Source organism: Nuphar pumila, chromosome 2 (assembly GCF_984573655.1).
Source record: "Nuphar pumila chromosome 2, dmNupPumi1.hap1.1, whole genome shotgun sequence".
In the NCBI taxonomy this organism is placed as follows: Eukaryota; Viridiplantae; Streptophyta; class Magnoliopsida; order Nymphaeales; family Nymphaeaceae; genus Nuphar; species Nuphar pumila.
In genome coordinates, this window is record NC_143250.1 from 25,438,980 (window position 1) to 25,466,752 (window position 27,773).

The following is a 27,773-nucleotide window of genomic DNA, read 5'->3' on the forward strand; positions in this document are numbered from 1 at the left end:
TGTGTATATACTAAGGATGAATCCCCTCTTGAAGCATGCTTGTTAAAGAGCAATTCATTAATAAAATTTATATTTTTAAAGTGTTTGCTCTTGTGGCTGTTTGTGTGTGCCCCTTAGTGTCTTATGATATGGCCCTTAGGCGCTTGTGTTTGGCCTTACTGATTTCTGTGCCTATTGGAGGCTATTTCATTACAATATGTGACATAATAACAAGCTGTAACCAAATGGTCAATAAAGAATTCATTACTACAGCCTAAGTGCAGTGTTCAATCATACAAAAGATGGCATATTGAACTGCACAATTTTACTAAGGTATTTCCAAAACCAAATAAAACTTGTATGCTCATTAAAGCGTTCCAATGTATGTTGCTTGTTAATCTGTAGATAAGAAAAAGCAAAATGAAAAGATGAATCAAAATATAACACAAGCATTATCAGGGCCAAAATCACACAACCTAAAGTTTGTCATAGGATTGAACTTTGCCAGTTTCCCAACCTCCGGATCATCCTCAAGATTGTGGGTATCGAGAGCAACCCTCCAAATATCACCATCATTCCACACAACAGCATCTATAAGAGGGCCTCTATCATCATAAATCTGGTAAAAAGAAGAAATGTGGTCAATAAAGAGGATTTTTTAATTTTATTCATGAATTATACAATGTAGCTCTGATACAAGAAAGTAGCTCACATCAGTCTCTCTCCGCAGAAAATCAACCTTGTTCTGGATGTCTTCTCTAACCCTTTTTAACTTTGTGTTGTCCGCTTTTGGGTGTTTCTGCAAAAATGATGGGAGAATCAAAGCAGCAAAAACACATAGTAGCATGCATTGGAATGTATAAACTAAGAATTGAAAACTTATGTTTCAACTCACTGAAAACAACAAAATCAAAACCATCAAGAACAGACACCAGCAGCAGTTGGAAGTTGTTCCAACCGACGAGATCCCGCAATGAAGACATGACTCTCATGTATGCATCAAATCAACTGATGTTCTCACGAAGTACTATACAAGCTTATTGCAATCAACCAATGGCACATTCTACATGTCCCATGGATAGGAAGCTAGAAGACATCCTGCACCAGCTTCAGGTTGTTAAGAGCACTAAAGAGGCATTGGCAAATTTCCATCTGGTCATCAAGCAATGATCTCTCCCAATTTTGAATGAGCGATGTAGAATAAGTACAAAGGTGATACAGCTGAATTAATAGGAAACAGCTCCAATTTTACTCAGACACCAGATGGGCCAATACAAGCTCCACAAGCTTGACTTCACCACACTAGATTCAAGAAAATCTACGAGTGTTTCTAGCTGAATAAATTTGTCCAGTAGTCAATCACAAATATAAAAGCCAATGGAAGAGTGGATGTTAGCTATCTCAAATTTAAAATGACTTCAAGGAATAAGGATTAACAGTTCATGTTGATGCAATTTGCCTTTAATGGATAGCTATGTCACACGAGCACTCCATTTTTTCCTCTGTACCCGGGTCGACACGTATGTCCCTGTGTCGACACACGTCGGCACCTGGACACACCATTTTACCCTCCGTATATAGAAGTTTGTATTCAATTTATAATTTATAATTATATTTTCAGTTTATAACTTCATATTTTCAGTATATAATATATATTTTGGATATAGCATATATATTTAGATTATATTCAGTTTATTTTGAATTTATTTTGTATTTATGTGATATTTAATATATATATATAGCTGTGTCCCCATACCCATAATTTTTGAAATTGTTGTGTTTTACCCTCCGTACCCGTACCCAGGTGACATAGATGGATAGATGCTGCCCTTTGTGAGTTTCTAGCTTTTTTTTAAGATGGTAGCATTTGACATTTTTAGATGTTAAAACCAATCCTATACATTGAAAATTCTTCAGGGGCCATTCATGTAATACCCGTGATTTTTATCAAATAAATAAATTTAGATTTTTTAAGTCATTAAGGTGATACAAGAATATTTTATTGTTTTAATTATTTACTCGTAATTGGATCTTGGATAACCTATTTAGATCCTTGAAGTAAATCGGATGTTAATGAGAAAATTTTTATTTTTGTACCTATAACACTTTAGAGGGGTCCGAAATAGCATATGTGATGGGTGGATCCACATTACGACAATTGGATCCTGGACTTCTGAGATTTAAATGTAGTATGAATCCAATTAAAATTTTAATGTTGGATCTATAATAAATTGCTGGAATCCACAATTCAGATTCGGGACCCATATCAATTAGGGTCCATATATATAATATCATATACATATATTAGAAATAAATAGATAAATAATAATAGTAATACAATAGTAAACACATATTAAATATATATAAATAATTTTAATAAATTTACGGTTGGATCCATACGGATCCAACTTACGGATCCACATCGCAAGAGGGACGCGGATCCAACACTCGGTTGGATCCCGGGTCTCGGATCCAGACCCGAGCCGCGCCCCGCGCACGCAAGGTAAGTGTTTAAATTTTTTTTTTACCCGATACCGGGCTTCTCGATAGGCTGCGTAGGGTTCTGAGTGAACCCTAACGCAGGGCGATGGCGTGAAAGGGGAAGAGGTGTGCGCAGCCGCCGGGGAGGAGGAGGTAACTACCTCCTTCCGTTTTGGGGCCACCCGCCCTATTTACTCCCCTCCCACACCTCTCGTCCGCTCATGCCCTCTGTCTTCCACTTCCTCCCACTCTCCTCTTCTCTCCCTCTCTGTCTCCCTTGTCCCTCTCGACCCGAGCTTGGCAGCGGAGATATCGTCGTCGGCAAGATCACTGTTGTTGCATCTCGGCAGACTTCTGCAACATTCGTGCCCTTCCCGATCTCGATAGTCACGGCAATGCCGGCAGGGTCATCGTCGTTGGAAAGCCTTCCGACCACCTGTTGTTCGGTCACCGGTCACCTCCTGTCGCCAGCCATCTCCAGTCGTCAGCGACAACTCTTCCGCCGGAAAAAGGTAGGAACTCTGTAGCTTTTCTTGTTGGGTTATGGATTGGGTTTGGTTGGGAATTGGGTCTGTCATGGGGGTGAAGGGAAAACCTATTATCGCAGGTTCAGTTGATCCTGATGGGGTTCTTGGCTGCCGGAAAACCCAAGTGGGTGAGTGGGATTTTCGGCAGCTGCAACTTTTTGATTTGGGGAACTTGTTGGTAACCCCAGATTTTGGGGGGGGGTTCCGATGGTAGCATTGGATAACTTAGATCTGAGGATTTTCAGCTTAATCCCAGATTTTTTGGGGGGGTTACTTCTAGTTTTGGTGGAAGGGAATGTGTATTTATGTCAACAAAGCATGTTGTGTCTGTTCTATTTTGTAAATTGTAACCTGAGTATGATAAATCAATGTTGGCCAATAACATATGTTTTGTTCTGAAAAATATAACCTGATTATATTAATTTCCATTAGCCGATTTCGACTGTTTCATTTTGTAAAACATAGCCTGATGTGTATGTTCTATTCTGTAAATTGTAACCTGAGTATGATAAATCAATGTTGGCCAATAACATATGTTTTGTTCTGAAAAATATAACCTGATTATGTTAATTTCCATTTGCCGATTTCGACTGTTTCATGTTGTAAAACATAGCATGATGTGTCTGTTCTATTCTGTAAATTGTAACCTGAGTATGATAAATCAATGTTGGCCAATAACATATGTTTTGTTCTGAAAAAAATATAACTTGATTATGCTAATTTCCATTAGCCGATTTCGACTTTTTCATTTTCTAAAACATAGCATGTTTAGGTTGGCCGATTGTGTCTATCTCATTTTGAAAGAAATTGTAACGTGGTTATGAAAAAAAAAAATATTTTAACAGCATGCCTCGTTAATCAGTTAGTGTTAACTGAATACCTTGGTACATGTTGATCAGTTCATGTTAATGGATTACCAGGTTATGTGCAGATCCGTTAATATTACATGTATACCCTATTATATTCTGACTATTATACCCTGTGATACTTTGACTAGCATACCTTGTTATCCTCTGGTTAGATATAGTCAAACCGTAGTCACTACACTGATTTTAGTGCAACAGTATGACCTACTTTTACCATTCTGATTTTTGTTGAACCATTGCTTTCACAAATCTGATTTCTTTTCTTGAAACAATAGGAATTGACTTCACTCAATTACAGTAACGTTGACTATGGGTTTTGTATTAGGTTACACCAGTTCGTTTACCTCTCCTATTTGTGGATATTTGAGATACATTCTCTTGTATTTCATGTTCAGTTGATATGGCAATATGCTATTACTTATGTTGTTGCAATATGCTGGAGCATATAAAATGTAGCCTAATCTAGTAGGATATTACATTGAAAAGAGGTGAGTGCATGCTTATTGAAATTATATCCCACACGAAAAGTTTCTATCCCAAAGTGTCTCTGAGGTTAGAATCATGAAATCATGTAAACTTGGAATGTATATGACAAAAGATTACTGTTGTACCGAGTTGATGTTGGGCTCCATAGGTTTCTCCAAATTGCATTCTTTTGGGTTTCTCTAGTGCTGTGACTGATTTATATGAAATGCCATGTGCTTCTACTGCCTTTTGTCAGAAAATGTATGATATGTTTTGCTTATGCAGCATGTATTCGAAAGTGTATTTTTAAGGCTTAAGCTCATGTTAGCAATGTTTGAGGAATTAGGGTATTATATTGGTTCCAAACATATGATGGTGTACTTAGTGACATGTGGACATGTACCTTTCCGCGAGGCAGACATTGATTAGCCGATGCGGGTACTTGGGCTATTAGCTTGTGTGCTATGGCAATAAAAGTGATGAAAACTTACATGTAAATGTTGTATGCCCGACTGGTTTAAAGGTACCGGGGCCTTGGTGCTTGACGGTTTAAAGGTACCGAAACATTCTGGGTAATAATGATAACACTGATGAGAAACTTAAATTTAATTTCTGTGGCCTGACTGGTTTAAAGGTACCGAGGCATTTGTGCTCGACTGGCTTAAAGGCACCAGAGTACTCTGAGTGGGATCATGCAATCAACATGAAAACGTATGGGTTGGTGTATGCCTTGGTAAAATGACTAAGGTTGGGGACCTACTACTAGGATAGTAGGAGATAGTTTTTGGGAAATGCCACTGAACTTTGGAAAATTAATTAAATGAAAAGTTTAACCCACTCAGTTCTTGGGCTTACCTTTGAGAGGGTAGGTGGTACAAAACTTTGGGGACATGTGTTTTGGATTCGAGCGTAAAGCGACTCGTTGGTCTGAGTCCTCAGAGTTGGGGACTCGGACTACCAATATGTCCTAGGTGGTAGCTCTTTGTTCTTCTGCAGAAGTTAGGGATGCATCATGTTTTGGTTTTGGCCTTTAGGAGATTCTCTCGGTCACTGGTCGCTCCCTTGGAATTTCAGTCTCAGTTAGAATGTTCGGATTAATAAAATACCCTTGAATAATATATCCTCGAACGTTCTCTTTTGTGATGGTTGTCTTGGTCCGTGTGTACCCGCGGGATAAGATAATATAAACACTATTTAGAACAGTTAGGTATCACAGTGAGTGGAGTTATTAAAGAGACATTCGCATATTCTTTCAGCATGCTTTATATTTTGAAATTGTAATGAACTGAAATCCTGAAATGGGTAAATATGAGATGATTGAACTATTACATGAAAGTTATGCACGTTATTGTCATTGTTATTGTTGTTGCATAACCTACCTCACTTGCTTATTAATGTTGCATACCATGTTTTACCTGCTCATGTATATGATTGTTGATTACTGTTGTTGTTTTACGTGCTATTGTATATGCTAAAGATTTACACTTGACACCCACATCACATACTAGACTCATGATGTACCTGCATTAAGAGTTACAGTTTTTCTACTTAGACGTGGTAGTCTAATTCCAATCAATTTACTATTTTTCAGGTAAAGAATAGGGTTTAGGAGCTGCTGCGGGATGAGGCATCAGATCGAGATTTTTGAATTTATTGTTCCAAGGATCGCTTGGGTTTATTTAAATTTTTAATTGTTCATATCATTTAAAATTCTAATGTTAATTTTCATTGATATTGAAATAAAATAAATGTGTTGGGTTTTCTCTCCACCGTAATGTTCCGAAATGCTTAACCGTATATTATTTCTTGTTTTCTCTTTCCAAAAAAAAAAGTCTTCAAATTTTGGGTTAAAGTTTCGGGGCGTTACAATTCACCTTACATTACTGGTTATTTCTATTAGTTACCTAAATTGATGGAGGATGAGAGAGAGAGGGATATTTTAAAGGAACAAGCAATTGACAAATAATGCCTATTTCTTTAAAACTAGTAAGACACATTCTTTTGGACGGGTGAAGTTTCTAAGAAAACACGACAAAATCCCTTGATGCCTCAGTCTGCATCATATTTTGGTAATTGCATAAAGCAACAATCAGAGATCTAACATATATGAAAAGTAATCAAGATCCCACTAGTTTCAGACATTTCATATTTTTTCCATATCTATTGGTGAATCACAGTGTGATCCCCTAATTATATTCAAACCACAGAAGCTATTGCTAAAATAATGCAACTTTACCATCCAACCCTCAGCCTCAACCCCTTCCAATCACAAATCTAAGAACCTAAATGGACACTTTATTATTTATATCATAACAACTAAGCTTTATTCGCAAATTATATGAGCACCTGTATATGTAAAAAATGGAAAACTTTTATAAGAAAAAACTTTGGAATGATGGATTGCTTAATCAACATTCAAAGCATTGGCAAGCGAACAGAGCATGCAATATTATTCTCACTACATCCTGTCAAAATTACAACTTTTTATACAATCTTCTTGGTCCATAGAGGAATATGTTTTCTGTAGAATTACAGTAACATGCAGGACAATAGATTTGACAAGAACCTGATCAAATTCATTCAGCTGTTTTAGGGCAGCTGTGATGGCTTCTTGGTTGCTTTCATCCCATTTCTTCTTTCTTTCCTTCTGCCAAAAGTCATTGGCAAACTATGTCACCAGAAAAAAAAACACGGGAAAACCAACTCAAAACTCTAAACTAAGACACTTACCTTGAGTCGTGATGTCAAAGTGTTTGTAAACAACTCATAAACCAACTTACAACCCACATGCCATTCCCCAGAAGGGTTCTTCCATGAGTGATTTACAACCAATCTAGCCCCTAAAGTTTGAAGACACGCAAAGCATCATAATCCCATAACAGTTCAAGCTCTATTGATTTCCTACACCTGAGGCATAAACTTGCAAGATAGAAGTCATATGGTCAAGTTATCCACTTCATATAAAAGTCATATGCACATTCATATGTATGGTCACCATATGCAAATTGTATCACCAATGAGCATTATGCTACTTTAGAGGAAATTAAAAGGGTTAAGCGTTTCCAAATATGACAACCCCGTGACCGTTGCATTTCCCCTTCTCTTTTTTGTGTGCAATGGTGCATAGTTGCTAACGTCCGAACAGACCTGAGGCTCCTGTGATGCAACCATCCGCATCAGCTTTAACTACCTTTGATGTGTCAATGTCTCCACCACCAGTGCTGCAAAGGCAGAATCACGCCTTAAACTATTTGCCAGCACAAGATGTAATATCACTTGATTATCCAACAACCAAACGGCATTAAGTTACCAGTCAAGGATATCAAGTATTTTTGGTTTCCCATCTGATGTCACTAGTAAACCTGCAGCAGCTGGATCTACACCCGAATCTGCCAAATGAGAAAGCTTATCGTAATGAACAAGGCAAACAATTTAAGATATAAGATCTCCAAATCAAATGGCAAAGCATTAAAATTAAATAGGCAATCAATAGAAGCCTTCTATTCTTAGAACAACCCTACGGCATGTGTATAAGCTGATATAATAGAAACGGACTAACCAGTAGAAATAGAGTCACATGACCAAAAAATCTACAGTCCGCTCCAAATTTAAACCGCGATTAGTAATCCATCCATTGAAAGCTATGAAACAAACAGAACAAAACACCATAACTTATACTACTACTTTTGAGGCCCATTTTTAGAAACTAACATCAGTTTCGCTCAAACTTCACTGCCCAAGTCCAGACCAAGAAAAATTTGAATGTAGGTAGTCCCAAGGTGCCAGCCAAGAGGTAGGGATGAGCTTAAAGGGTAAATTCTAAATGGTCAGGAACCATTTTTCTTCTCGATGGTTTACTTGCTCTATCACACTGATATAGAAAAGAGGGGAGAAAAAATTAAATCGATTTACGTACTCGCCTACTTTTAATAAATTACTCAACTAAGCTTTACGGATGAGCAAATGTCTTGCAGAGAAAACTCAGAGAGAGAGAGAAATTACGAATTCAATAAATCAAATAACAAAACGAGATTAATAAACTAATAAAAGCTTTCAAAGAAAAAAAAAGAAAAACAGTAAATTCCCTGAACTTCTCTTTTCACAAAGACAAAGATGAACAAAGCGTTCATCGATCAAGTTTATCAGGAACTCCCTGTACTTCTCTTTTCACAAAGCAATCTCTTTCTCTCACAGCACGACGCTCACGGAAGCACGATAATACATATACAAAAAGCCGAGAGAGAAAAAAACAATAAGAAAGAGGTAGAAGAGACATCCGCAAGACAACTAACCGAAGATCGCGATGAGGACGCCTCTCCCGTCGTACTCCGGATGGGCCTCAATGAACCGATCGGCTCCGATCTCCTTCTTCGGCATCAGGGCGGCAAGAAACGTCGATTCGTTCAGACAGGGCGATCGGACGGCGCTGTTTACATCGCAAATATCACCGGAGAACCTAGCGGAAGGCATCGCCCTCTCGGAATACCCCAATTCCCTCGCTCCTCTTCTTCCTCGGAGAGAGAGAGAGTGGAGACGACGACACGTGATATGCGTCCGTAGAGAGTAGCGCGGGCTTATATCTTATTGCCGTCTGCGTTTCATTAGTGCGTGTAATAAGAAAAAATAGTGTGTTCGGGTGGTTACGGAGACCCGCGATAATTCGTCGGCTAATGTTATCTAGGATGATTTTATAATAAAATAATATATAAAAAAAAAAGATAGATATGGGTTTGACAGAAATATTCTCATAATAACTTTGCACATTTCCACGATTTGAGGTTTTCATCTTGAATTTTAGCTTGTGTTACAACACATTGTTGCATTTTACAAAATATTCTCGATGAGCGTCATAGGGGGATTTGTCGACTATCTTTTTTTATAGTTTTATCTTCTTCTTTGTTTTCGTTAGGCATTTTAGAAAAAAGCAATGACGCAAAAACATTTCAACAAGTGTCATTAAGGCGTCGTAAGTACCTTGTCATGTCATTATGCTGTTGTTGAATAATGTATGTCGCCATGAGTGTCATTAAGGCATTGTTTTGTTATTGCAGGTCGATGTTGGTTTTCGACGGTTGAAAAATTAAAGATATTTGTAAGACGTTGGGACTTGTTGAAAATAATGTTTGGTTACAGATGCGTGAAAAGGCCTCTACCGCATCCGGTATCGTCCATTCACTCAGTATATGCAATATAACGCAAATCGCGGTTGTAGTAACAAATATGTAGTTTGTACTTTAATCAGTGATCATAACCATGAATTAGCAGCTTCATTTATGACTCCTATGTTAAGGTCACATCATAAAGTAACTGAAGTGCATATTGCAATTACTGAAATAACTGATAGCGCCGACATTGTACTAAGGAAGAAATATAATTTATGCGCGCACATAGATGGTGGTCATGAGAATGTGTCATTCACAACTATAGATCTAAGAAACCACTTGAGAAGGAAGATGAGAAATAACATGAATAATGGAGAAATATGTTCCTTGGTTGATTACTTATAGAAGCTATCAAGCAATGACTATGGTTTCTTTAGTGCAATGAAACTGAATGAAGATGGGTATGTTGTAAATATATTTTGGGTAGATTCAAAGTCAAGAGTATATTATGAATGATTCAATGATGTGCTTATTTTTTATACGACAGTGAAGGTGAAGATTAATACTGAATAGTGGTCATTTGCGCAGTTTATCAGAGTGAACCATCACTCACAGAGTTGCATATTAGGCGGTGCTTTTTTGTATGACCAGACCAAGGAAACCTTTGAGTGGTTGTTCAGAGTATTTACACAGTCAATGAATGGGAAACACTCTGAAGTTGTACTTACATATGGTGATCATGCAATTGTAGCTGCAGTGTCTCATGTATGGCTAGATGTCCATCATCGCCTACGTTTGTGGCATACATTTCAAAATGCAACAAAGAACATAGGACACATATTTAATCAAAAGACATGGTTTGATAAAAAGTTTACATGGTATATACTTGAGAGCGTAGACGATGTCACTTTTATGTCTGATTGGGATGAAATGATTCAGATATACGACCTTGAAGACTGTGTGTGGTTACAAAATTTATATACAGACAAAGAAAAGTGAGTTTTTTTGTAAGAAGACAATACTTTTGTGCAGGTATGATAAGTACACAAAGAGCATAATCTATGTAAGTCACACTGAATAAAACCTTGTATTCATGTTTAACAATGTTTCGCTTCATGGAACAATATGAATTATTTATAGACGATCTTAGACAGAATGAGCTTAAACAATATATGAAATGCTTTAATACACGCCCTATAACTTCGGGCATGAAGATATTGATGCAACCTGCGGATTTGTATACACTAACTGTATTCGAATGGATTGAGAAGAAAGTTATAAAGGTCATGAATTACAACATAGAATGACGTATGCAAACCGAGAATAGACACACATATCATATTATATGGGAGGGTGAAGAGCATTCGAAAAGGTAAGAAACACCTATTACATACAATGTTGACAACGAAACAGTTGAATATATGTGCAAAATGTATGAATTCAAAGGTATTTGATGTCGTCATGCATTAAATGCACTTAATCAAGACAAGATAAAAGAAATACTTGAGTCATATTTAATGCGAAGATAGACGAGACAAGCAAAGATTGAACTGCTGGATTTAGATAATGTCGATTCATCTGGTGTTGATGAGAAGTGTCACATAGCCTCCTGTTACCAACAACTATGTAGGTCACTTTTGCATGTTGCAGATTATGCATCGAAAAGTGAATAAGCCTATATATGCATGAGAAAATAAGGGACTTACTTGAAAATGTGCAGTTAATTTACCATCAGTCTGTTACAGCTCATAATGACCAATATAAGAAAATGAAAGCGAACAACGAAGGTGAAAATCATACTTTCTCTGATCCGCATGAGAAGTTGCACCAAAGCGTAAACATCATATTCAACAAGTCAGGAGTCAATGTTGTAGATTATGATGAAAAAATTCACCTAGCGAAGGGTATCAAAAGGAAACCTACCTCTAATCGCAATTGTCGATGGACAAATGGTGCACTAGAATTGGTTGGCAAGAAAAGGTCTAAGAAACAACCAACTCCTACGCAAAAGCAACCCAGTCCTTCACATGAACAAGTATGTAATACATTATATTGCTTTCCATGTAAATTGCATCACGTGCAACTCATTAATATCTAACTTATATAATTTCCAACATGTAGCAATACCTTACAGACGTGCACTACAAAGTTGAAACTTCCAATCCTTTCGACCAATTTGAGTAGAACGATGGCATTAGTTTTACAAGTCTTTTGATATGTAATCAATGTTGGGAGGATGTTTGCATTTTTTGTTAAACTTAATGTAGTGTCTTATATTGTTTTGTTTCATGACAACCTCAGTTCAATTCAAAAGCGAGGAATGGAATACAGGAATCATGTGTGAATTCTTCAGTTACATAATTATATTTGATTATATTAACATGATGAAACATAACATTGTATTAACATTATGCAACATAATAAACCTGGGTGATTTGTGAATTATGTAATTTGATGTAACTTAATAAATCTCCATGATGATTGACTTGTGTAATTAAAATCGTGCTGTAAAAATTATACTGTAAAAATCATTGTAAATAGTGATCATTTCAAGATCGATTGTTGTAATATGTATCATTCACATGTATAAATCGTTGTCTCATCTAGCCTACAGAGCTACAGTTTTGATATTATTGGTAAATACTATTGGTAAATACCATTGGTAAATCACCGTTGTTCAGTGCTTATACCATTAGTAAAAATCGCTCTCATATAGCCTTCACATGTACAAATCATTGTAGATACATAATATTTTTTTCCTTTCAGTGCGCTTTTTATTTATGAATGTTAAACGTGTGATGACGATTTGTACAAGGGGTGCTAACTCATATATCGTTTATCAACTTCTCCCATTTGGTAAATTGATAGTATTAAATCGCTATCGCTTACACGTTTATGGTTGTAAACCACACTGATGAGTTACATTTACTGCCTGTGCATGAACATTGTTAAATCACTGTAGTTTAATTTTTATACCATTTGTAAATCGCCTTTGTAGTTTTCTATTGCGGTTTACTAATGGTATAAGAATGACGTATATGTTATATAAATTGTTATACCATGTTGTGTGCTATGGCGATTTACTTGTTATATAAATCATTATACCATATAGTGTCCTATGTCGATTTACTTATTATATAAATCACTATACCATGTAGTGTGCTATCGTGATTTATACAATGACAACTATGTCGGCCACAACTATATGAAAGTTGCATTATACATGAGTACAAATCGCGATAGAAGTTAACATTTTAAACACAACTTACATGAGTACAATTAGAAGTACAATGTATAGAATTTATATTTGAATGGAGATAGATGTATATATTTTGTATTTGATTAAACAAGAATATACACAACTTACATGAGTAAAAATCGTTGTCTCATCTAACCTTCACATATACAAATTGAAGTGCATATACTGTATTTAAATCGTAGGGCAAAAAGTTGTTATGTAAATAAACTGTATTAAAAGTAAAAATTGTTGTCTCATCTAGCCTTTACATGTACAATTGTTGTAAATACATAATACTTTTTTCCTTTCAATATGTTATATAAATCGTTATACCATATAGTGTCCTATAGCGATTTACACAATGACGTCTATGTTGGAGACAGCGTTTGCCTTTGCTACAAATGACAGTCTAACTTATTGACGTGTATAGTAAAAGAAATTTATCATGTAGCCCATCGACACAATTTACAACCACATCGATTTATATAGTGTCTTATGTAAAAGGATAGAAAACATAGATCTTTTCATTATGAAAGTATATATCAGTATTCCTCTTGATCTCAGCATTTACCAGTATTTATCAACATTCCTTTTAAAATTGGGGTAATTGTTGAATTTTTATTTCAACTTAGAGAGATTTACATAATTTGTATACACAATCTACAAAATTTGTTACAAAACTCTGTACATCATATTACTCCTGAGGGGCTCAAGTTGTTTATTGCCTTCTAGGTATTCTTGCCGTCTGAGTTTTTTTCTCTTTTGTAATTAAAAACTTTATTAATTTTTTGCATAGTTTTGTGCAAAATCCAAGTATATCATCCTGCAACAAAAAGATAATGTGAAACCAATATAGAAATTGAGTCCCCAATAATATAGGATAATAAAACATGTTTAAGTGTAGAACATATAGCATCAAATTAAGGTTCTTGTTCATTGTTTATTGCTTCAATATACTTCATTACAAATACGCCATAATCGATGTCATTATTTTGTAAAGGAGCATCGAGTGCGCAATGAAACCTCCACTCACTAATGTCGACACTTAAGATATCTTTGAGGAATGTCACCTATGGTTAATGCAGAAGCAAGTAAATTATGGGTCACCGTACAAGATATGATACACTTATAGATAAAAACTTACTAAATGCATAATGTCATGTTCTATACCAGTGTGAAAGTCCAATGAGTTATAGCACCATAGTTGTTGTTTTCGTAAATCCATCACGTATAAGACCCAATGCTCACACGATCGCCACAATGTAGGAATCAATATTTGCAAATCGATGATAAAATATCTTACAAATCGATATGAAAATTCCTATTGATAACTTAGAAATTGATATTAAGAATCAACATGCAAATCGATGTTAAAAATCAAATAATATCTTAAAACGATATAATATCTTACAAATCGACAATACAAATCATGTTATGACCGTTATGCCTCACAAACCTTGGACAAAGGTTTCTTCACTTACCTTTTCACTTGACCAAAAGTCTTTGCAGGGATCATCGTTACCCCAACATTATAATCCATCTTGAAATCCAGTGGCGTATGGTAGTCGACAGGCGAAACTCTATTGAACGAAACAGTGATAATAGTAAGGTTAAAACACAAAGCAAAAAGAGTAAATAAAAAAAATAAACATATAAGAGAAATGATATACTATGAAATAAGGGTTGACAATGCGTCTAGTATTGGTTGTTGTGTTGCTTTGAATATACATGAAGAAACCATATATAGTCTGTTTGCAACAAATATGCATGTATTAATATACATACCTATGACATACGTAAATATATAACTGATAGTGATTTCATATGTACAAAATTACTGATAGTGCTTTCTTCTACAAATTCATCTCGCAGCCGGTTGATATTCTCTTGGAGCTCTTTGCTGAGTTTTTGGGCACCTTTTTTTGTGGACGTTCCATTGACATTAGCAGAATATTCAATAAATGATTTGTCGCATTATATTGTAATTCATTTCTACAATACACAAAATTTGAAGATACTTGTCACAAGTGTAAACACCCCAAATTTTCACCCTCATTTATAAACACCTGCCTCCCACTAAGATTCACTCTCTATAGCCTCCAGGGAACCAATTGGTCGATGTCTGAGCCAATGCCCTTCAGAGCCCAATTTTTTGTCCCAAATTCAAATATTTCAAGATTCAATCCTCATTTTGGCTTAATTTCAATTGTCAGTTCTCATCCTCATATGAGAATCTCCAAATTCTTTATCTCTGCCAGGGATCCGGGATTCCAAGTCCCTCATCCGGGGTTTACATTTTATGTGTGATTGCATACATTTGGCATATCATTTCATATCATTTCATGGCATTGCATCCCATTATCGAGATCCAGAACTCTTGTTTTCAAAATATTGGATCCAGATTCCAGTTTTAAAATTTTCTTTCGAAATCAATTTCAAAACCTGGGTTTCGAATCGACATGTTACCATTTGCCAACCCTCAGGACACATATATTCTAATTGTTTCTCTCAGAAAATAATTTGGATTCGTTTTAAACTCAGTTTTAATTGATTTCAATTATCATATGAGATCCATTTAGGTGGTGTTGCTTCTGGATTATTTTATTTATAAAAATTTCTAAAAATCTCAGAGTCCTAATTGGATCAATACTCTGTCTTCTCGTTTTTTTGAATCTTTTCAAAGCTCAATTTTAATTCTAAACCAGATGTAGTCATATCCCTTGCCCATCCTTGTCATTTTTGGCCAAAATCTCAAAATCCTAGTCCAATCAGGACTCTTTTTTCAGAGTCATAGCTGAATCAGGACTCTTTTTCGAGAGTCTCAGTCGGATCAGAACTCTGCCTTTTACTACCATTTTACCTATTTTTGAGAAAATCTTTCAAAATCCTTCATTTTGGCCAAAATTCTAGTGTCCCAGTCGAATTAGAACTCTTTACCAGAGTCCTAAACAAATCAGGACTCTATTTCAATTTCACTTTTTACTCCTGTTCTTCACTAGTTTTCAAAACCTTCTTATCTCATTTTCAAAATCTTCCGTTTTAGCCAAAATTCTAGAGTTCTAACAGGATCAAGACTCTTTTTCTAGAGTTTCATTCGGATTAGGACTCTATCTTCCATCGCTACTCTGCCTGTTTTTAACCAAATCTTTCAAAATCTTTCAAAGAGAAGTAAAAAACATAGAGTTTTAGTTGAATCAGGACTTTGTTCAAAGAGTCCTAGTTGGATCAGGACTCTGACCCTGATTTCAATTTTGAGAGAATCCTTCCAAAATCTCTTCATTTATCTTTCCAAAATTTAAAATTGTTGTATTTCTATCACAGAGTTTCAAAATTCTGGGATTTTATCCTAGAGTCCTGATTGAATCAGGACTCTATCTTGAGTTCATTTTCTTATTTTATTTTCACTGGTTTTCAAAAGTTTCTTTTAAAGTCTCATTATTTGTTTTCTAGAAAACCAAAATTTCTCAGAATCTTAGTCGAATTTAGACTCTTTTTCAAAGTCCTAGTCGTATTAGGACTCTAAACCGAACTTGAATTTTATGTTATTTTCACCTATTTTTTAAGATCCTCTCATTTGTTTTCTCAGAAAATCCCAAATTTTGAGAGTCCAAGTCCAATTAGGACTATGTCCTCAGAGTTCCAGTTGGATCAGAACTCTGTTTTGATTTAAATACTTATTGTTATTTTCACAAGTTCTTTCACCTTTTTTTCAAAAAATAACAAAAAGATCTAGAGTTTCAGTCCGATCAGGACTCTATCCCAGAGTCCTAATCCAGTTAAGAGTCTATTCTGAAGTTTGTTTTTACTTTCATTTTTATCTTTTCCACTTATTTTTCCAAAATTAGTCCATTTTGTAGAGTCTCAGTTGATTCATGACTCTCTTTCACAGTTTTGGTTGAGTTAGAACTCTAACCCTAACTGCATTTTTTTGACTTATTTTCACTATTTCTAAGAAAATCCTTCAAAAACTTCTTCATTTGGTTTTCAAAAACCAAAATTTTAGAGTTTAATTCGATTTAGGACTCTAGCCTAGAGTTTCAATTTACTTAGGACTCTGTTTTCAAAACTTCTGGTTTTCATCTATTGATTTTAACCCCTTTTCGAAGCCATTTTAGTCTTTATTTCAAAATTTTCAAAACCCTAATGTGGAGCCCACTTAGTTGGTGCCATATTTGGAAGAGTTCTGATCTAATCAGAACTCTGTGCCATTTCAAAATTTTCAGTTTCAAGTCCACTTTTAAATATCTTTTGAAAAACTTCTCATTTTCAAGTTTTAAAACCGTTTTTGAAAATTCAAGTAGGGACCACTCTGGGTGGCGCCACATTTGTAGAAGCTAGGGTTAGTCAGTGTCCTACTTAGGTTAGATGTCTAGGTGAGTCAAAGTTTGTTTTAAAAACTTTCATTTTTACTTTTTGTTTTTAACTTTGATTTTAAAACTTTAAAAATTAGGGTTTTCAAAAACACCCAAATGAGGCCCACATCGGGTGGCGCCACATTTGGAGTTACTAGAAGTCTTAGGTTAGTTATGGGCCTAATTAGGAAATTCAAAAATTCAAATCCAATTAGAAGAAATCGCCCCCCCCCCCCCCCCCCCCCAAGCAAAACCAATTTATTTTTTTTAGGACTCTTTTAGAAAACCTAATTTATTTCTATAAATAGAAGCCAAAAGGGGGTCAATCCCTAGGCTCTTTTTCTCTCCAAAATTTTGTGGCTTCTCTCTCCTCTCTAGCACCTCCTCCTTCCTCCATTGCAGTTGCAGCCCCAAGGTGAGTTACTTAATATTATTTCATTACTTTTTAGTTTTTTTATGTTTTTCAAGGGATTTCACCATAAGCGCCCCTTTTCATGGTTTTTAACCATGGATTCCATCCAAGAACCCCAAAAACGAATCAAGAAGATGATCTAAGTTTAGGGATGTTTTCCAGGATTCTAATCCATTAAAGTCATTTATATTGCTATTTTTTATGTTCTTAACCAATGAAATATGCGATTTACTCGTTAAACGGGCTAAATCCATATTTTCAAAAGATAAATCAATTTCAACCATGGATTTCCTATATTTTTTTTTTCTCATGATACTAATATTTATTTCAAATATTTCAGCATTAAATTTAATTTAATTATGCTATTTATGTATTTTTTATCTTTTTCCATGTTTAAATCATAGTTTTTAGTGTTTTCTTAGATTTTCATGTGTTTTGATTCTAAGTCTGTAGAAAATCATGTTATTTCATGTTTAAATCTTCGTTGTAAAATTCTAATTTTTTTATGATTAGTCCATCAATTTGTTAGTAAGTCTCTGTAAAAAAAATCCCAGGTTTTTGGGATCGAGAACCCTCTTAGAAAAATACAAAGTCGAATCGTGATTTATGTTACTTAAAATCACTATTGATATTCAGGTGTAAGTTGCAGATATGATATTTTTGTCATCCAAGATCTGATTCATGATCCATAAATTGCAGTAGCTTTGTATTAGAATCTATTATTTACTGTAATTTTCTTATATTTTTCTGTCATTGTCTGCTATTTTTCCTCTGTCAGAAAGCTAAATCAACTTTTTAGAACCCGTTATGCTTTATTAAAACCCTAAGTTAACTTGCGTTGATCGTATCTCCTTATCCGGAGATCCGATCAATAGTCTGTAAAAAAGGAAATTTTTTATTTGCATGTCTGCTATTCACTGCTAAAATTTCAGAATTTTCCGATGTGTTTTGCTATTTTTCTCTGTATTTAAAACCGAAAGTACCTATTTTGATAGATTTTATATTTATTAAATTCAAGTACAGATTGCCAGAATAATATCTCCCTAATCAGAGATGATTTTTTCGATCTGTAAAAAGGAAAATCTCTGTTTATAATTGTCATTTTTGGCCAAAATCTCAAAATCCTAGTCGAATCAGGACTCTTTTTTCAGAGTCATAGCTGGATCAGGACTCTTTTTCGAGAGTCTCAGTCGGATCAGAACTCTGCCTTTTACTACCATTTTACCTATTTTTGAGAAAATCTTTCAAAATCCTTCATTTTGGCCAAAATTCTAGTGTCCCAGTCGAATTAGAACTCTTTATCAGAGTCATAAACAAATCAGGACTCTATTTCGATTTCACTTTTTACTCTTGTTCTTCACTAGTTTTCAAAACCTTCTTATCTCATTTTCAAAATCTTCCGTTTTAGCCAAAATTCTAGAGTTCTAACAGGATCAAGACTCTTTTTCTAGAGTTTCATTCGGATTAGGACTCTATCTTTCATCGCTACTCTGCCTGTTTTTAACCAAATCTTTCAAAGAGAAGTAAAAAAACTTAGAGTTTTAGTTGAATCAGGACTTTGTTCAAAGAGTCCTAGTTGGATCAGGACTCTGACCCTGATTTCAATTTTGAGAGAATCCTTCCAAAATCTCTTCATTTATCTTTCCAAAATTTAAAATTGTTGTATTTCTATCACAAAGTTTCAACATTCTGGGATTTTATCCTAGAGTCCTGATTGAATCAGGACTCTATCTTGAGTTCATTTTCTTATTTTATTTTCACTGGTTTTCAAAAGTTTCTTTTAAAGTCTCATTATTTGTTTTCTAGAAAACCAAAATTTCTCAGAATCTTAGTCGAATTTAGACTCTTTCTCAAAGTCCTAGTCGTATTAGGACTCTAAACCGAACTTGAATTTTATGTTATTTTCACCTATTTTTTAAGATCCTCTCATTTGTTTTCTCAGAAAATCCCAAATTTTGAGAGTCCAAGTCCAATTAGGACTATGTCCTCAGAGTTCCAGTTGGATCAGAACTCTGTTTTGATTTAAATACTTATTGTTATTTTCACAAGTTCTTTCACCTTTTTTTCAAAAAATAACAAAAAGATCTAGAGTTTCAGTCCGATCAGGACTCTATCCCAGAGTCCTAATCCAGTTAAGAGTCTATTCTGAAGTTTGTTTTTACTTTCATTTTTATCTTTTCCACTTATTTTTCCAAAATTAGTCCATTTTGTAGAGTCTCAGTTGATTCATGACTCTCTTTCAGAGTTTTGGTTGAGTTAGAACTCTAACCCTAACTGCATTTTTTTGACTTATTTTCACTATTTCTAAGAAAATCCTTCAAAAACTTCTTCATTTGGTTTTTAAAAACCAAAATTTTAGAGTTTAATTCGATTTAGGACTCTAGCCTAGAGTTTCAATTTACTTAGGACTCTGTTTTCAAAACTTCTGGTTTTCATCTATTGATTTTAACCCCTTTTCGAAGCCATTTTAGTCTTTATTTCAAAATTTTCAAAACCCTAATGTGGAGCCCACTTAGTTGGTGCCATATTTGGAAGAGTTCTGATCTAATCAGAACTCTGTGCCATTTCAAAATTTTCAGTTTCAAGTCCACTTTTAAATATCTTTTGAAAAACTTCTCATTTTCAAGTTTTAAAACCGTTTTTGAAAATTCAAGTAGGGACCACTCTGGGTGGCGCCACATTTGTAGAAGCTAGGGTTAGTCAGTGTCCTACTTAGGTTAGATGTCTAGGTGAGTCAAAGTTTGTTTTAAAAACTTTCATTTTTACTTTTTGTTTTTAACTTTGATTTTAAAACTTTAAAAATTAGGGTTTTCAAAAACACCCAAATGAGGCCCACATCGGGTGGCGCCACATTTGGAGTTACTAGAAGTCTTAGGTTAGTTATGGGCCTAATTAGGAAATTCAAAAATTCAAATCCAATTAGAAGAAATCGCCCCCCCCCCCAAGCAAAACCAATTTATTTTTTTTAGGACTCTTTTAGAAAACCTAATTTATTTCTATAAATAGAAGCCAAAAGGGGGTCAATCCCTAGGCTCTTTTTCTCTCCAAAATTTTGTGGCTTCTCTCTCCTCTCTAGCACCTCCTCCTTCCTCCATTGCAGTTGCAGACCCAAGGTGAGTTACTTAATATTATTTCATTACTTTTTAGTTTTTTTATGTTTTTCAATGGATTTCACCATAAGCGCCCCTTTTCATGGTTTTTAACCATGGATTCCATCCAAGAACCCCAAAAACGAATCAAGAAGATGATCTAAGTTTAGGGATGTTTTCCAGGATTCTAATCCATTAAAGTCATTTATATTGCTATTTTTTATGTTCTTAACCAATGAAATATGCGATTTACTCGTTAAACGGGCTAAATCCATATTTTCAAAAGATAAATCAATTTCAACCATGGATTTCCTATATTTTTTTTTTCTCATGATACTAATATTTATTTCAAATATTTCAGCATTAAATTTAATTTAATTATGCTATTTATGTATTTTTTATCTTTTTCCATGTTTAAATCATAGTTTTTAGTGTTTTCTTAGATTTTCATGTGTTTTGATTCTAAGTCTGTAGAAAATCATGTTATTTCATGTTTAAATCTTCGTTGTAAAATTCTAATTTTTTTATGATTAGTCCATCAATTTGTTAGTAAGTCTCTGTAAAAAAAATCCGAGGTTTTTGGGATCGAGAACCCTCTTAGAAAAATACAAAGTCGAATCGTGATTTATGTTACTTAAAATCACTATTGATATTCAGGTGTAAGTTGCAGATATGATATTTTTGTCATCCAAGATCTGATTCATGATCCATAAATTGCAGTAGCTTTGTATTAGAATCTATTATTTACTGTAATTTTCTTATATTTTTCTGTCATTGTCTGCTATTTTTCCTCTGTCAGAAAGCTAAATCAACTTTTTAGAACCCGTTATGCTTTATTAAAACCCTAAGTTAACTTACGTTGATCGTATCTCCCTATCCGAAGATCCGATCAATAATCTGTAAAAAGGGAAATTTTTTATTTGCATGTCTGCTATTCACTGCTAAAATTTCAGAATTTTCTGATGTGTTTTGCTATTTTTCTCTGTATTTAAAACCGAAAGTACCTATTTTGATAGATTTTATATTTATTAAATTCAAGTACAGATTGCGAGAATAATATCTCCCTAATCAGAGATGATTTTTTCGATCTATAAAAAGGAAAATCTCTGTTTATAATTGTCATTTTTTGGCCAAAATCTCAAAATCCTAGTCCAATCAGGACTCTTTTTTCAGAGTCATAGCTGGATCAGGACTCTTTTTCGAGAGTCTCAGTCGGATCAGAACTCTGCCTTTTACTACCATTTTACCTATTTTTGAGAAAATCTTTCAAAATCCTTCATTTTGGCCAAAATTCTAGTGTCCCAGTCGAATTAGAACTCTTTATCAGAGTCCTAAACAAATCAGGACTCTATTTCGATTTCACTTTTTACTCTTGTTCTTCACTAGTTTTCAAAACCTTCTTATCTCATTTTCAAAATCTTCCGTTTTAGCCAAAATTCTAGAGTTCTAACTGGATCAAGACTCTTTTTCTAGAGTTTCAGTCGGATTAGGACTCTATCTTTCATCGCTACTCTGCCTGTTTTTAACCAAATCTTTCAAAAAGAAGTCAAAAACATAGAGTTTTAGTTGAATCAGGTTTTTGTTCAAAGAGTCCTAGTTGGATCAGGACTCTGACCCTGATTTCAATTTTGAGAGAATCCTTCCAAAATCTCTTCATTTATCTTTCCAAAATTTAAAATTGTTGTATTTCTATCACAGAGTTTCGAAATTCTGGGATTTTATCCTAGACTCCGGATTGAATCAGGACTCTATCTTGAGTTCATTTTCTTATTTTATTTTCACTGGTTTTCAAAAGTTTCTTTTAAAGTCTCATTATTTGTTTTCTAAAAAACCAAAATTTCTCAGAATCTTAGTCGAATTTAGACTCTTTCTCAAAGTCCTAGTCGTATTAGGACTCTAAACCAAACTTCAATTTTATGTTATTTTCACCTATTTTTTAAGATCCTCTCATTTGTTTTCTCAGAAAATTCCAAATTTTGAGAGTCCTAGTCCAATTAGGACTATGTCCTCAGAGTTCTAGTTGGATCAGAACTCTGTTTTGATTTAAATACTTATTGTTATTTTCACAAGTTCTTTCATCTTTTTTTCAAAAAATAACAAAAAGATCTAGAGTTTCAGTCCGATCAGGACTCTATCCCATAGTCCTAATCCAGTTAAGAGTCTATTCTGAAGTTTGTTTTTACTTTCATTTTTATCTTTTCCACTTATTTTTCCAAAATTAGTCCATTTTGTAGAGTCTCAGTTGATTCATGACTCTCTTTCAGAGTTTTGGTTGAGTTAGAACTCTAACCCTGACTGCATTTTTTTGACTTATTTTCACTATTTTTGAGAAAATCCTTCGAAAACTTCTTCATTTGGTTTTCAAAAATCAAAATTTTAGAGTTTTAGTCGATTTAGGACTCTAGCCTAGAGTTTCAATTTACTTAGGACTCTGTTTTCAAAACTTCTGATTTTCATCTATTGATTTTAACCCCTTTTCGAAGCCATTTTAGTCTTTATTTCAAAATTTTCAAAACCCTAATGTGGAGCCCACTTAGTTGGTGCCATATCTGGAAGAGTTCTGATCTAATCAGAACTCTGTACCATTTCAAAATTTTCAGTTTCAAGTCCACTTGTAAATATCTTTTGAAAAACCTCTCATTTTCAAGTTTTAAAATCGTTTTTGAAAATTCAAGTAGGGCCCACTCTGGGTGGCGCCACATTTGAAGAAGCTAGGGTTAGTCAGTGTCCTACTTAGGTTAGATGTCTAGGTGAGTCAAAGTTTGTTTTAAAAACTTTCATTTTTACTTTTTGTTTTTAACTTTGATTTTAAAACTTTAAAAATTAGGGTTTTCAAAAACACCCAAATGAGGCCCACATCGGGTGGCGCCACATTTGGAGTTATTAGAAGTCTTAGGTTAGTTATGGGCCTAATTAGGAAATTCAAAAATTCAAATCCAATTAGAAGAAATCGCCCCCCCCCCCCCCCAAGCAAAACCAATTTATTTTTTTTAGGACTCTTTTAGAAAACCTAATTTATTTCTATAAATAGAAGCCAAAAGGGGGTCAATCCCTAGGCTCCTTTTCTCTCCAAATTTTGTGGCTTCTCTCTCCTCTCTAGCACCTCCGCCTTCCTCCATTGCAGCTGCAGCCCCAAGGTGAGTTACTTAATATTATTTCATTACCTTTTAGTTTTTTTATGTTTTTTAATGGATTTCACCATAAGCGCCCCTTTTCATGGTTTTTAACCATGGATTCCATCCAAGAACCCCAAAAACGAATCAAGAAGATGATCTAAGTTTAGGGATGTTTTCCAGGATTCTAATCCATCAAAGTCATTTATATTGCTATTTTTTATGTTCTTAACCAATGAAATATGCGATTTACTCGTTAAACGGGCTAAATCCATATTTTCAAAAGATAAATCAATTTCAACCATGGATTTCCTATATTTTTTTTATTTTCTCATGATATTAATATTTATTTCATATATTTCAGCATTAAATTAAATTTAATTATGCTATTTATGTATTTCTTATCTTTTTCCATGTTTAAATCATAGTTTTTAGTGTTTTCTTAGATTTTCATGTGTTTTGATTCTAAGTCTGTAGAAAATCATGTTATTTCATGTTTAAATCTTCGTTGTAAAATTCTAATTTTTTTATGATTAGTCCATCAATTTGTCAGTAAGTCTCTGTAAAAAAATCCGAGGTTTTTGGGATCGAGAACCCTCTTAGAAAAATACAAAGTCAAATCGTGATTTATGTTACTTAAAATCACTATTGATATTCAGGTGTAAGTTGCAGATATGATATTTTTGTCATCCAAGATCTGATTCATGATCCATAAATTGCAGTAGCTTTGTATTAGAATCTATTATTTACTGTAATTTTCTTATATTTTTCTGTCATTGTCTGCTATTTTTCCGCTGTCAGAAAGTTAAATCAACTTTTTAGAACCCGTTATGCTTTATTAAAACCCTAAGTTAACTTACGTTGATCGTATCTCCCTATCCGAAGATCCGATCAATAATCTGTAAAAAGGGAAATTTTTTATTTGCATGTCTGCTATTCACTGCTAAAATTTCAGAATTTTCTGATGTGTTTTGCTATTTTTCTCTGTATTTAAAACCGAAAGTACCTATTTTGATAGATTTTATATTTATTAAATTCAAGTACAGATTGCGAGAATAATATCTCCCTAATCAGAGATGATTTTTTCGATCTGTAAAAAGGAAAATCTCTGTTTATAATTGTCATTTTTTGGCCAAAATCTCAAAATCCTAGTCCAATCAGGACTCTTTTTTCAGAGTCATAGCTGGATCAGGACTCTTTTTCGAGAGTCTCAGTCGGATCAGAACTTTGCCTTTTACTACCATTTTACCTATTTTTGAGAAAATCTTTCAAAATCCTTCATTTTGGCCAAAATTCTAGTGTCCCAGTCGAATTAGAACTCTTTATCAGAGTCCTAAACAAATGAGGACTCTATTTCGATTTCACTTTTTACTCTTGTTCTTCACTAGTTTTCAAAACCTTCTTATCTCATTTTCAAAATCTTCCGTTTTAGCCAAAATTCTAGAGTTCTAACTGGATCAAGACTCTTTTTCTAGAGTTTCAGTCGGATTAGGACTCTATCTTTCATCGCTACTCTGCCTGTTTTTAACCAAATCTTTCAAAAAGAAGTCAAAAACATAGAGTTTTAGTTGAATCAGGTTTTTGTTCAAAGAGTCCTAGTTGGATCAGGACTCTGACCCTGATTTCAATTTTGAGAGAATCCTTCCAAAATCTCTTCATTTATCTTTCCAAAATTTAAAATTGTTGTATTTCTATCACAGAGTTTCGAAATTCTGGGATTTTATCCTAGACTCCGGATTGAATCAGGACTCTATCTTGAGTTCATTTTCTTATTTTATTTTCACTGGTTTTCAAAAGTTTCTTTTAAAGTCTCATTATTTGTTTTCTAAAAAACCAAAATTTCTCAGAATCTTAGTCGAATTTAGACTCTTTCTCAAAGTCCTAGTCGTATTAGGACTCTAAACCAAACTTCAATTTTATGTTATTTTCACCTATTTTTTAAGATCCTCTCATTTGTTTTCTCAGAAAATTCCAAATTTTGAGAGTCCTAGTCCAATTAGGACTATGTCCTCAGAGTTCTAGTTGGATCAGAACTCTGTTTTGATTTAAATACTTATTGTTATTTTCACAAGTTCTTTCATCTTTTTTTCAAAAAATAACAAAAAGATCTAGAGTTTCAGTCCGATCAGGACTCTATCCCATAGTCCTAATCCAGTTAAGAGTCTATTCTGAAGTTTGTTTTTACTTTCATTTTTATCTTTTCCACTTATTTTTCCAAAATTAGTCCATTTTGTAGAGTCTCAGTTGATTCATGACTCTCTTTCAGAGTTTTGGTTGAGTTAGAACTCTAACCCTGACTGCATTTTTTTGACTTATTTTCACTATTTCTGAGAAAATCCTTCGAAAACTTTTTCATTTGGTTTTCAAAAATCAAAATTTTAGAGTTTTAGTCGATTTAGGACTCTAGCCTAGAGTTTCAATTTACTTAGGACTCTGTTTTCAAAACTTCTGATTTTCATCTATTGATTTTAACCCCTTTTCGAAGCCATTTTAGTCTTTATTTCAAAATTTTCAAAACCCTAATGTGGAGCCCACTTAGTTGGTGCCATATCTGGAAGAGTTCTGATCTAATCAGAACTCTGTACCATTTCAAAATTTTCAGTTTCAAGTCCACTTTTAAATATCTTTTGAAAAACCTCTCATTTTCAAGTTTTAAAATCGTTTTTGAAAATTCAAGTAGGGCCCACTCTGGGTGGCGCCACATTTGAAGAAGCTAGGGTTAGTCAGTGTCCTACTTAGGTTAGATGTCTAGGTGAGTCAAAGTTTGTTTTAAAAACTTTCATTTTTACTTTTTGTTTTTAACTTTGATTTTAAAACTTTAAAAATTAGGGTTTTCAAAAACACCCAAATGAGGCCCACATCGGGTGGCGCCACATTTGGAGTTATTAGAAGTCTTAGGTTAGTTATGGGCCTAATTAGGAAATTCAAAAATTCAAATCCAATTAGAAGAAATCGCCCCCCCCCCCCCCCAAGCAAAACCAATTTATTTTTTTTAGGACTCTTTTAGAAAACCTAATTTATTTCTATAAATAGAAGCCAAAAGGGGGTCAATCCCTAGGCTCCTTTTCTCTCCAAATTTTGTGGCTTCTCTCTCCTCTCTAGCACCTCCTCCTTCCTCCATTGCAGCTGCAGCCCCAAGGTGAGTTACTTAATATTATTTCATTACCTTTTAGTTTTTTTATGTTTTTTAATGGATTTCACCATAAGCGCCCCTTTTCATGGTTTTTAACCATGGATTCCATCCAAGAACCCCAAAAACGAATCAAGAAGATGATCTAAGTTTAGGGATGTTTTCCAGGATTCTAATCCATCAAAGTCATTTATATTGCTATTTTTTATGTTCTTAACGAATGAAATATGCGATTTACTCGTTAAACGGGCTAAATCCATATTTTCAAAAGATAAATCAATTTCAACCATGGATTTCCTATATTTTTTTTATTTTCTCATGATATTAATATTTATTTCATATATTTCAGCATTAAATTAAATTTAATTATGCTATTTATGTATTTCTTATCTTTTTCCATGTTTAAATCATAGTTTTTAGTGTTTTCTTAGATTTTCATGTGTTTTGATTCTAAGTCTGTAGAAAATCATGTTATTTCATGTTTAAATCTTCGTTGTAAAATTCTAATTTTTTTATGATTAGTCCATCAATTTGTCAGTAAGTCTCTGTAAAAAAATCCGAGGTTTTTGGGATCGAGAACCCTCTTAGAAAAATACAAAGTCAAATCGTGATTTATGTTACTTAAAATCACTATTGATATTCAGGTGTAAGTTGCAGATATGATATTTTTGTCATCCAAGATCTGATTCATGATCCATAAATTGCAGTAGCTTTGTATTAGAATCTATTATTTACTGTAATTTTCTTATATTTTTCTGTCATTGTCTGCTATTTTTCCGCTGTCAGAAAGTTAAATCAACTTTTTAGAACCCGTTATGCTTTATTAAAACCCTAAGTTAACTTACGTTGATCGTATCTCCCTATCCAAAGATCCGATCAATAATCTGTAAAAAGGGAAATTTTTTATTTGCATGTCTGCTATTCACTGCTAAAATTTCAGAATTTTCTGATGTGTTTTGCTATTTTTCTCTGTATTTAAAATCGAAAGTACCTATTTTGATAGATTTTATATTTATTAA

The 27,773-nt window shown here is 34.0% G+C and overlaps 1 protein-coding gene across 1 annotated transcript in view; it reads right to left on the reverse strand.

Moving 5' to 3' along the window:
• Positions 1 to 8,871, reverse strand: part of TPP2 (tripeptidyl peptidase ii) — a 194,840-nt gene extending 185,969 nt beyond the window's left edge. Inside the window, exons 1-7 of the mRNA XM_089995478.1 lie at positions 8,611 to 8,871; positions 7,629 to 7,707; positions 7,466 to 7,539; positions 7,049 to 7,158; positions 6,885 to 6,965; positions 692 to 778; positions 456 to 598 (exon numbers count right to left, since the gene is read on the reverse strand). Of these exons, the coding sequence (XP_089851604.1) occupies positions 456 to 598; positions 692 to 778; positions 6,885 to 6,965; positions 7,049 to 7,158; positions 7,466 to 7,539; positions 7,629 to 7,707; positions 8,611 to 8,788 (752 nt within the window). The 5' untranslated portion in view covers positions 8,789 to 8,871. The remainder of the gene's footprint in view (positions 1 to 455; positions 599 to 691; positions 779 to 6,884; positions 6,966 to 7,048; positions 7,159 to 7,465; positions 7,540 to 7,628; positions 7,708 to 8,610) is intronic.
• Positions 8,872 to 27,773: the final 18,902 nt, after the last annotated feature.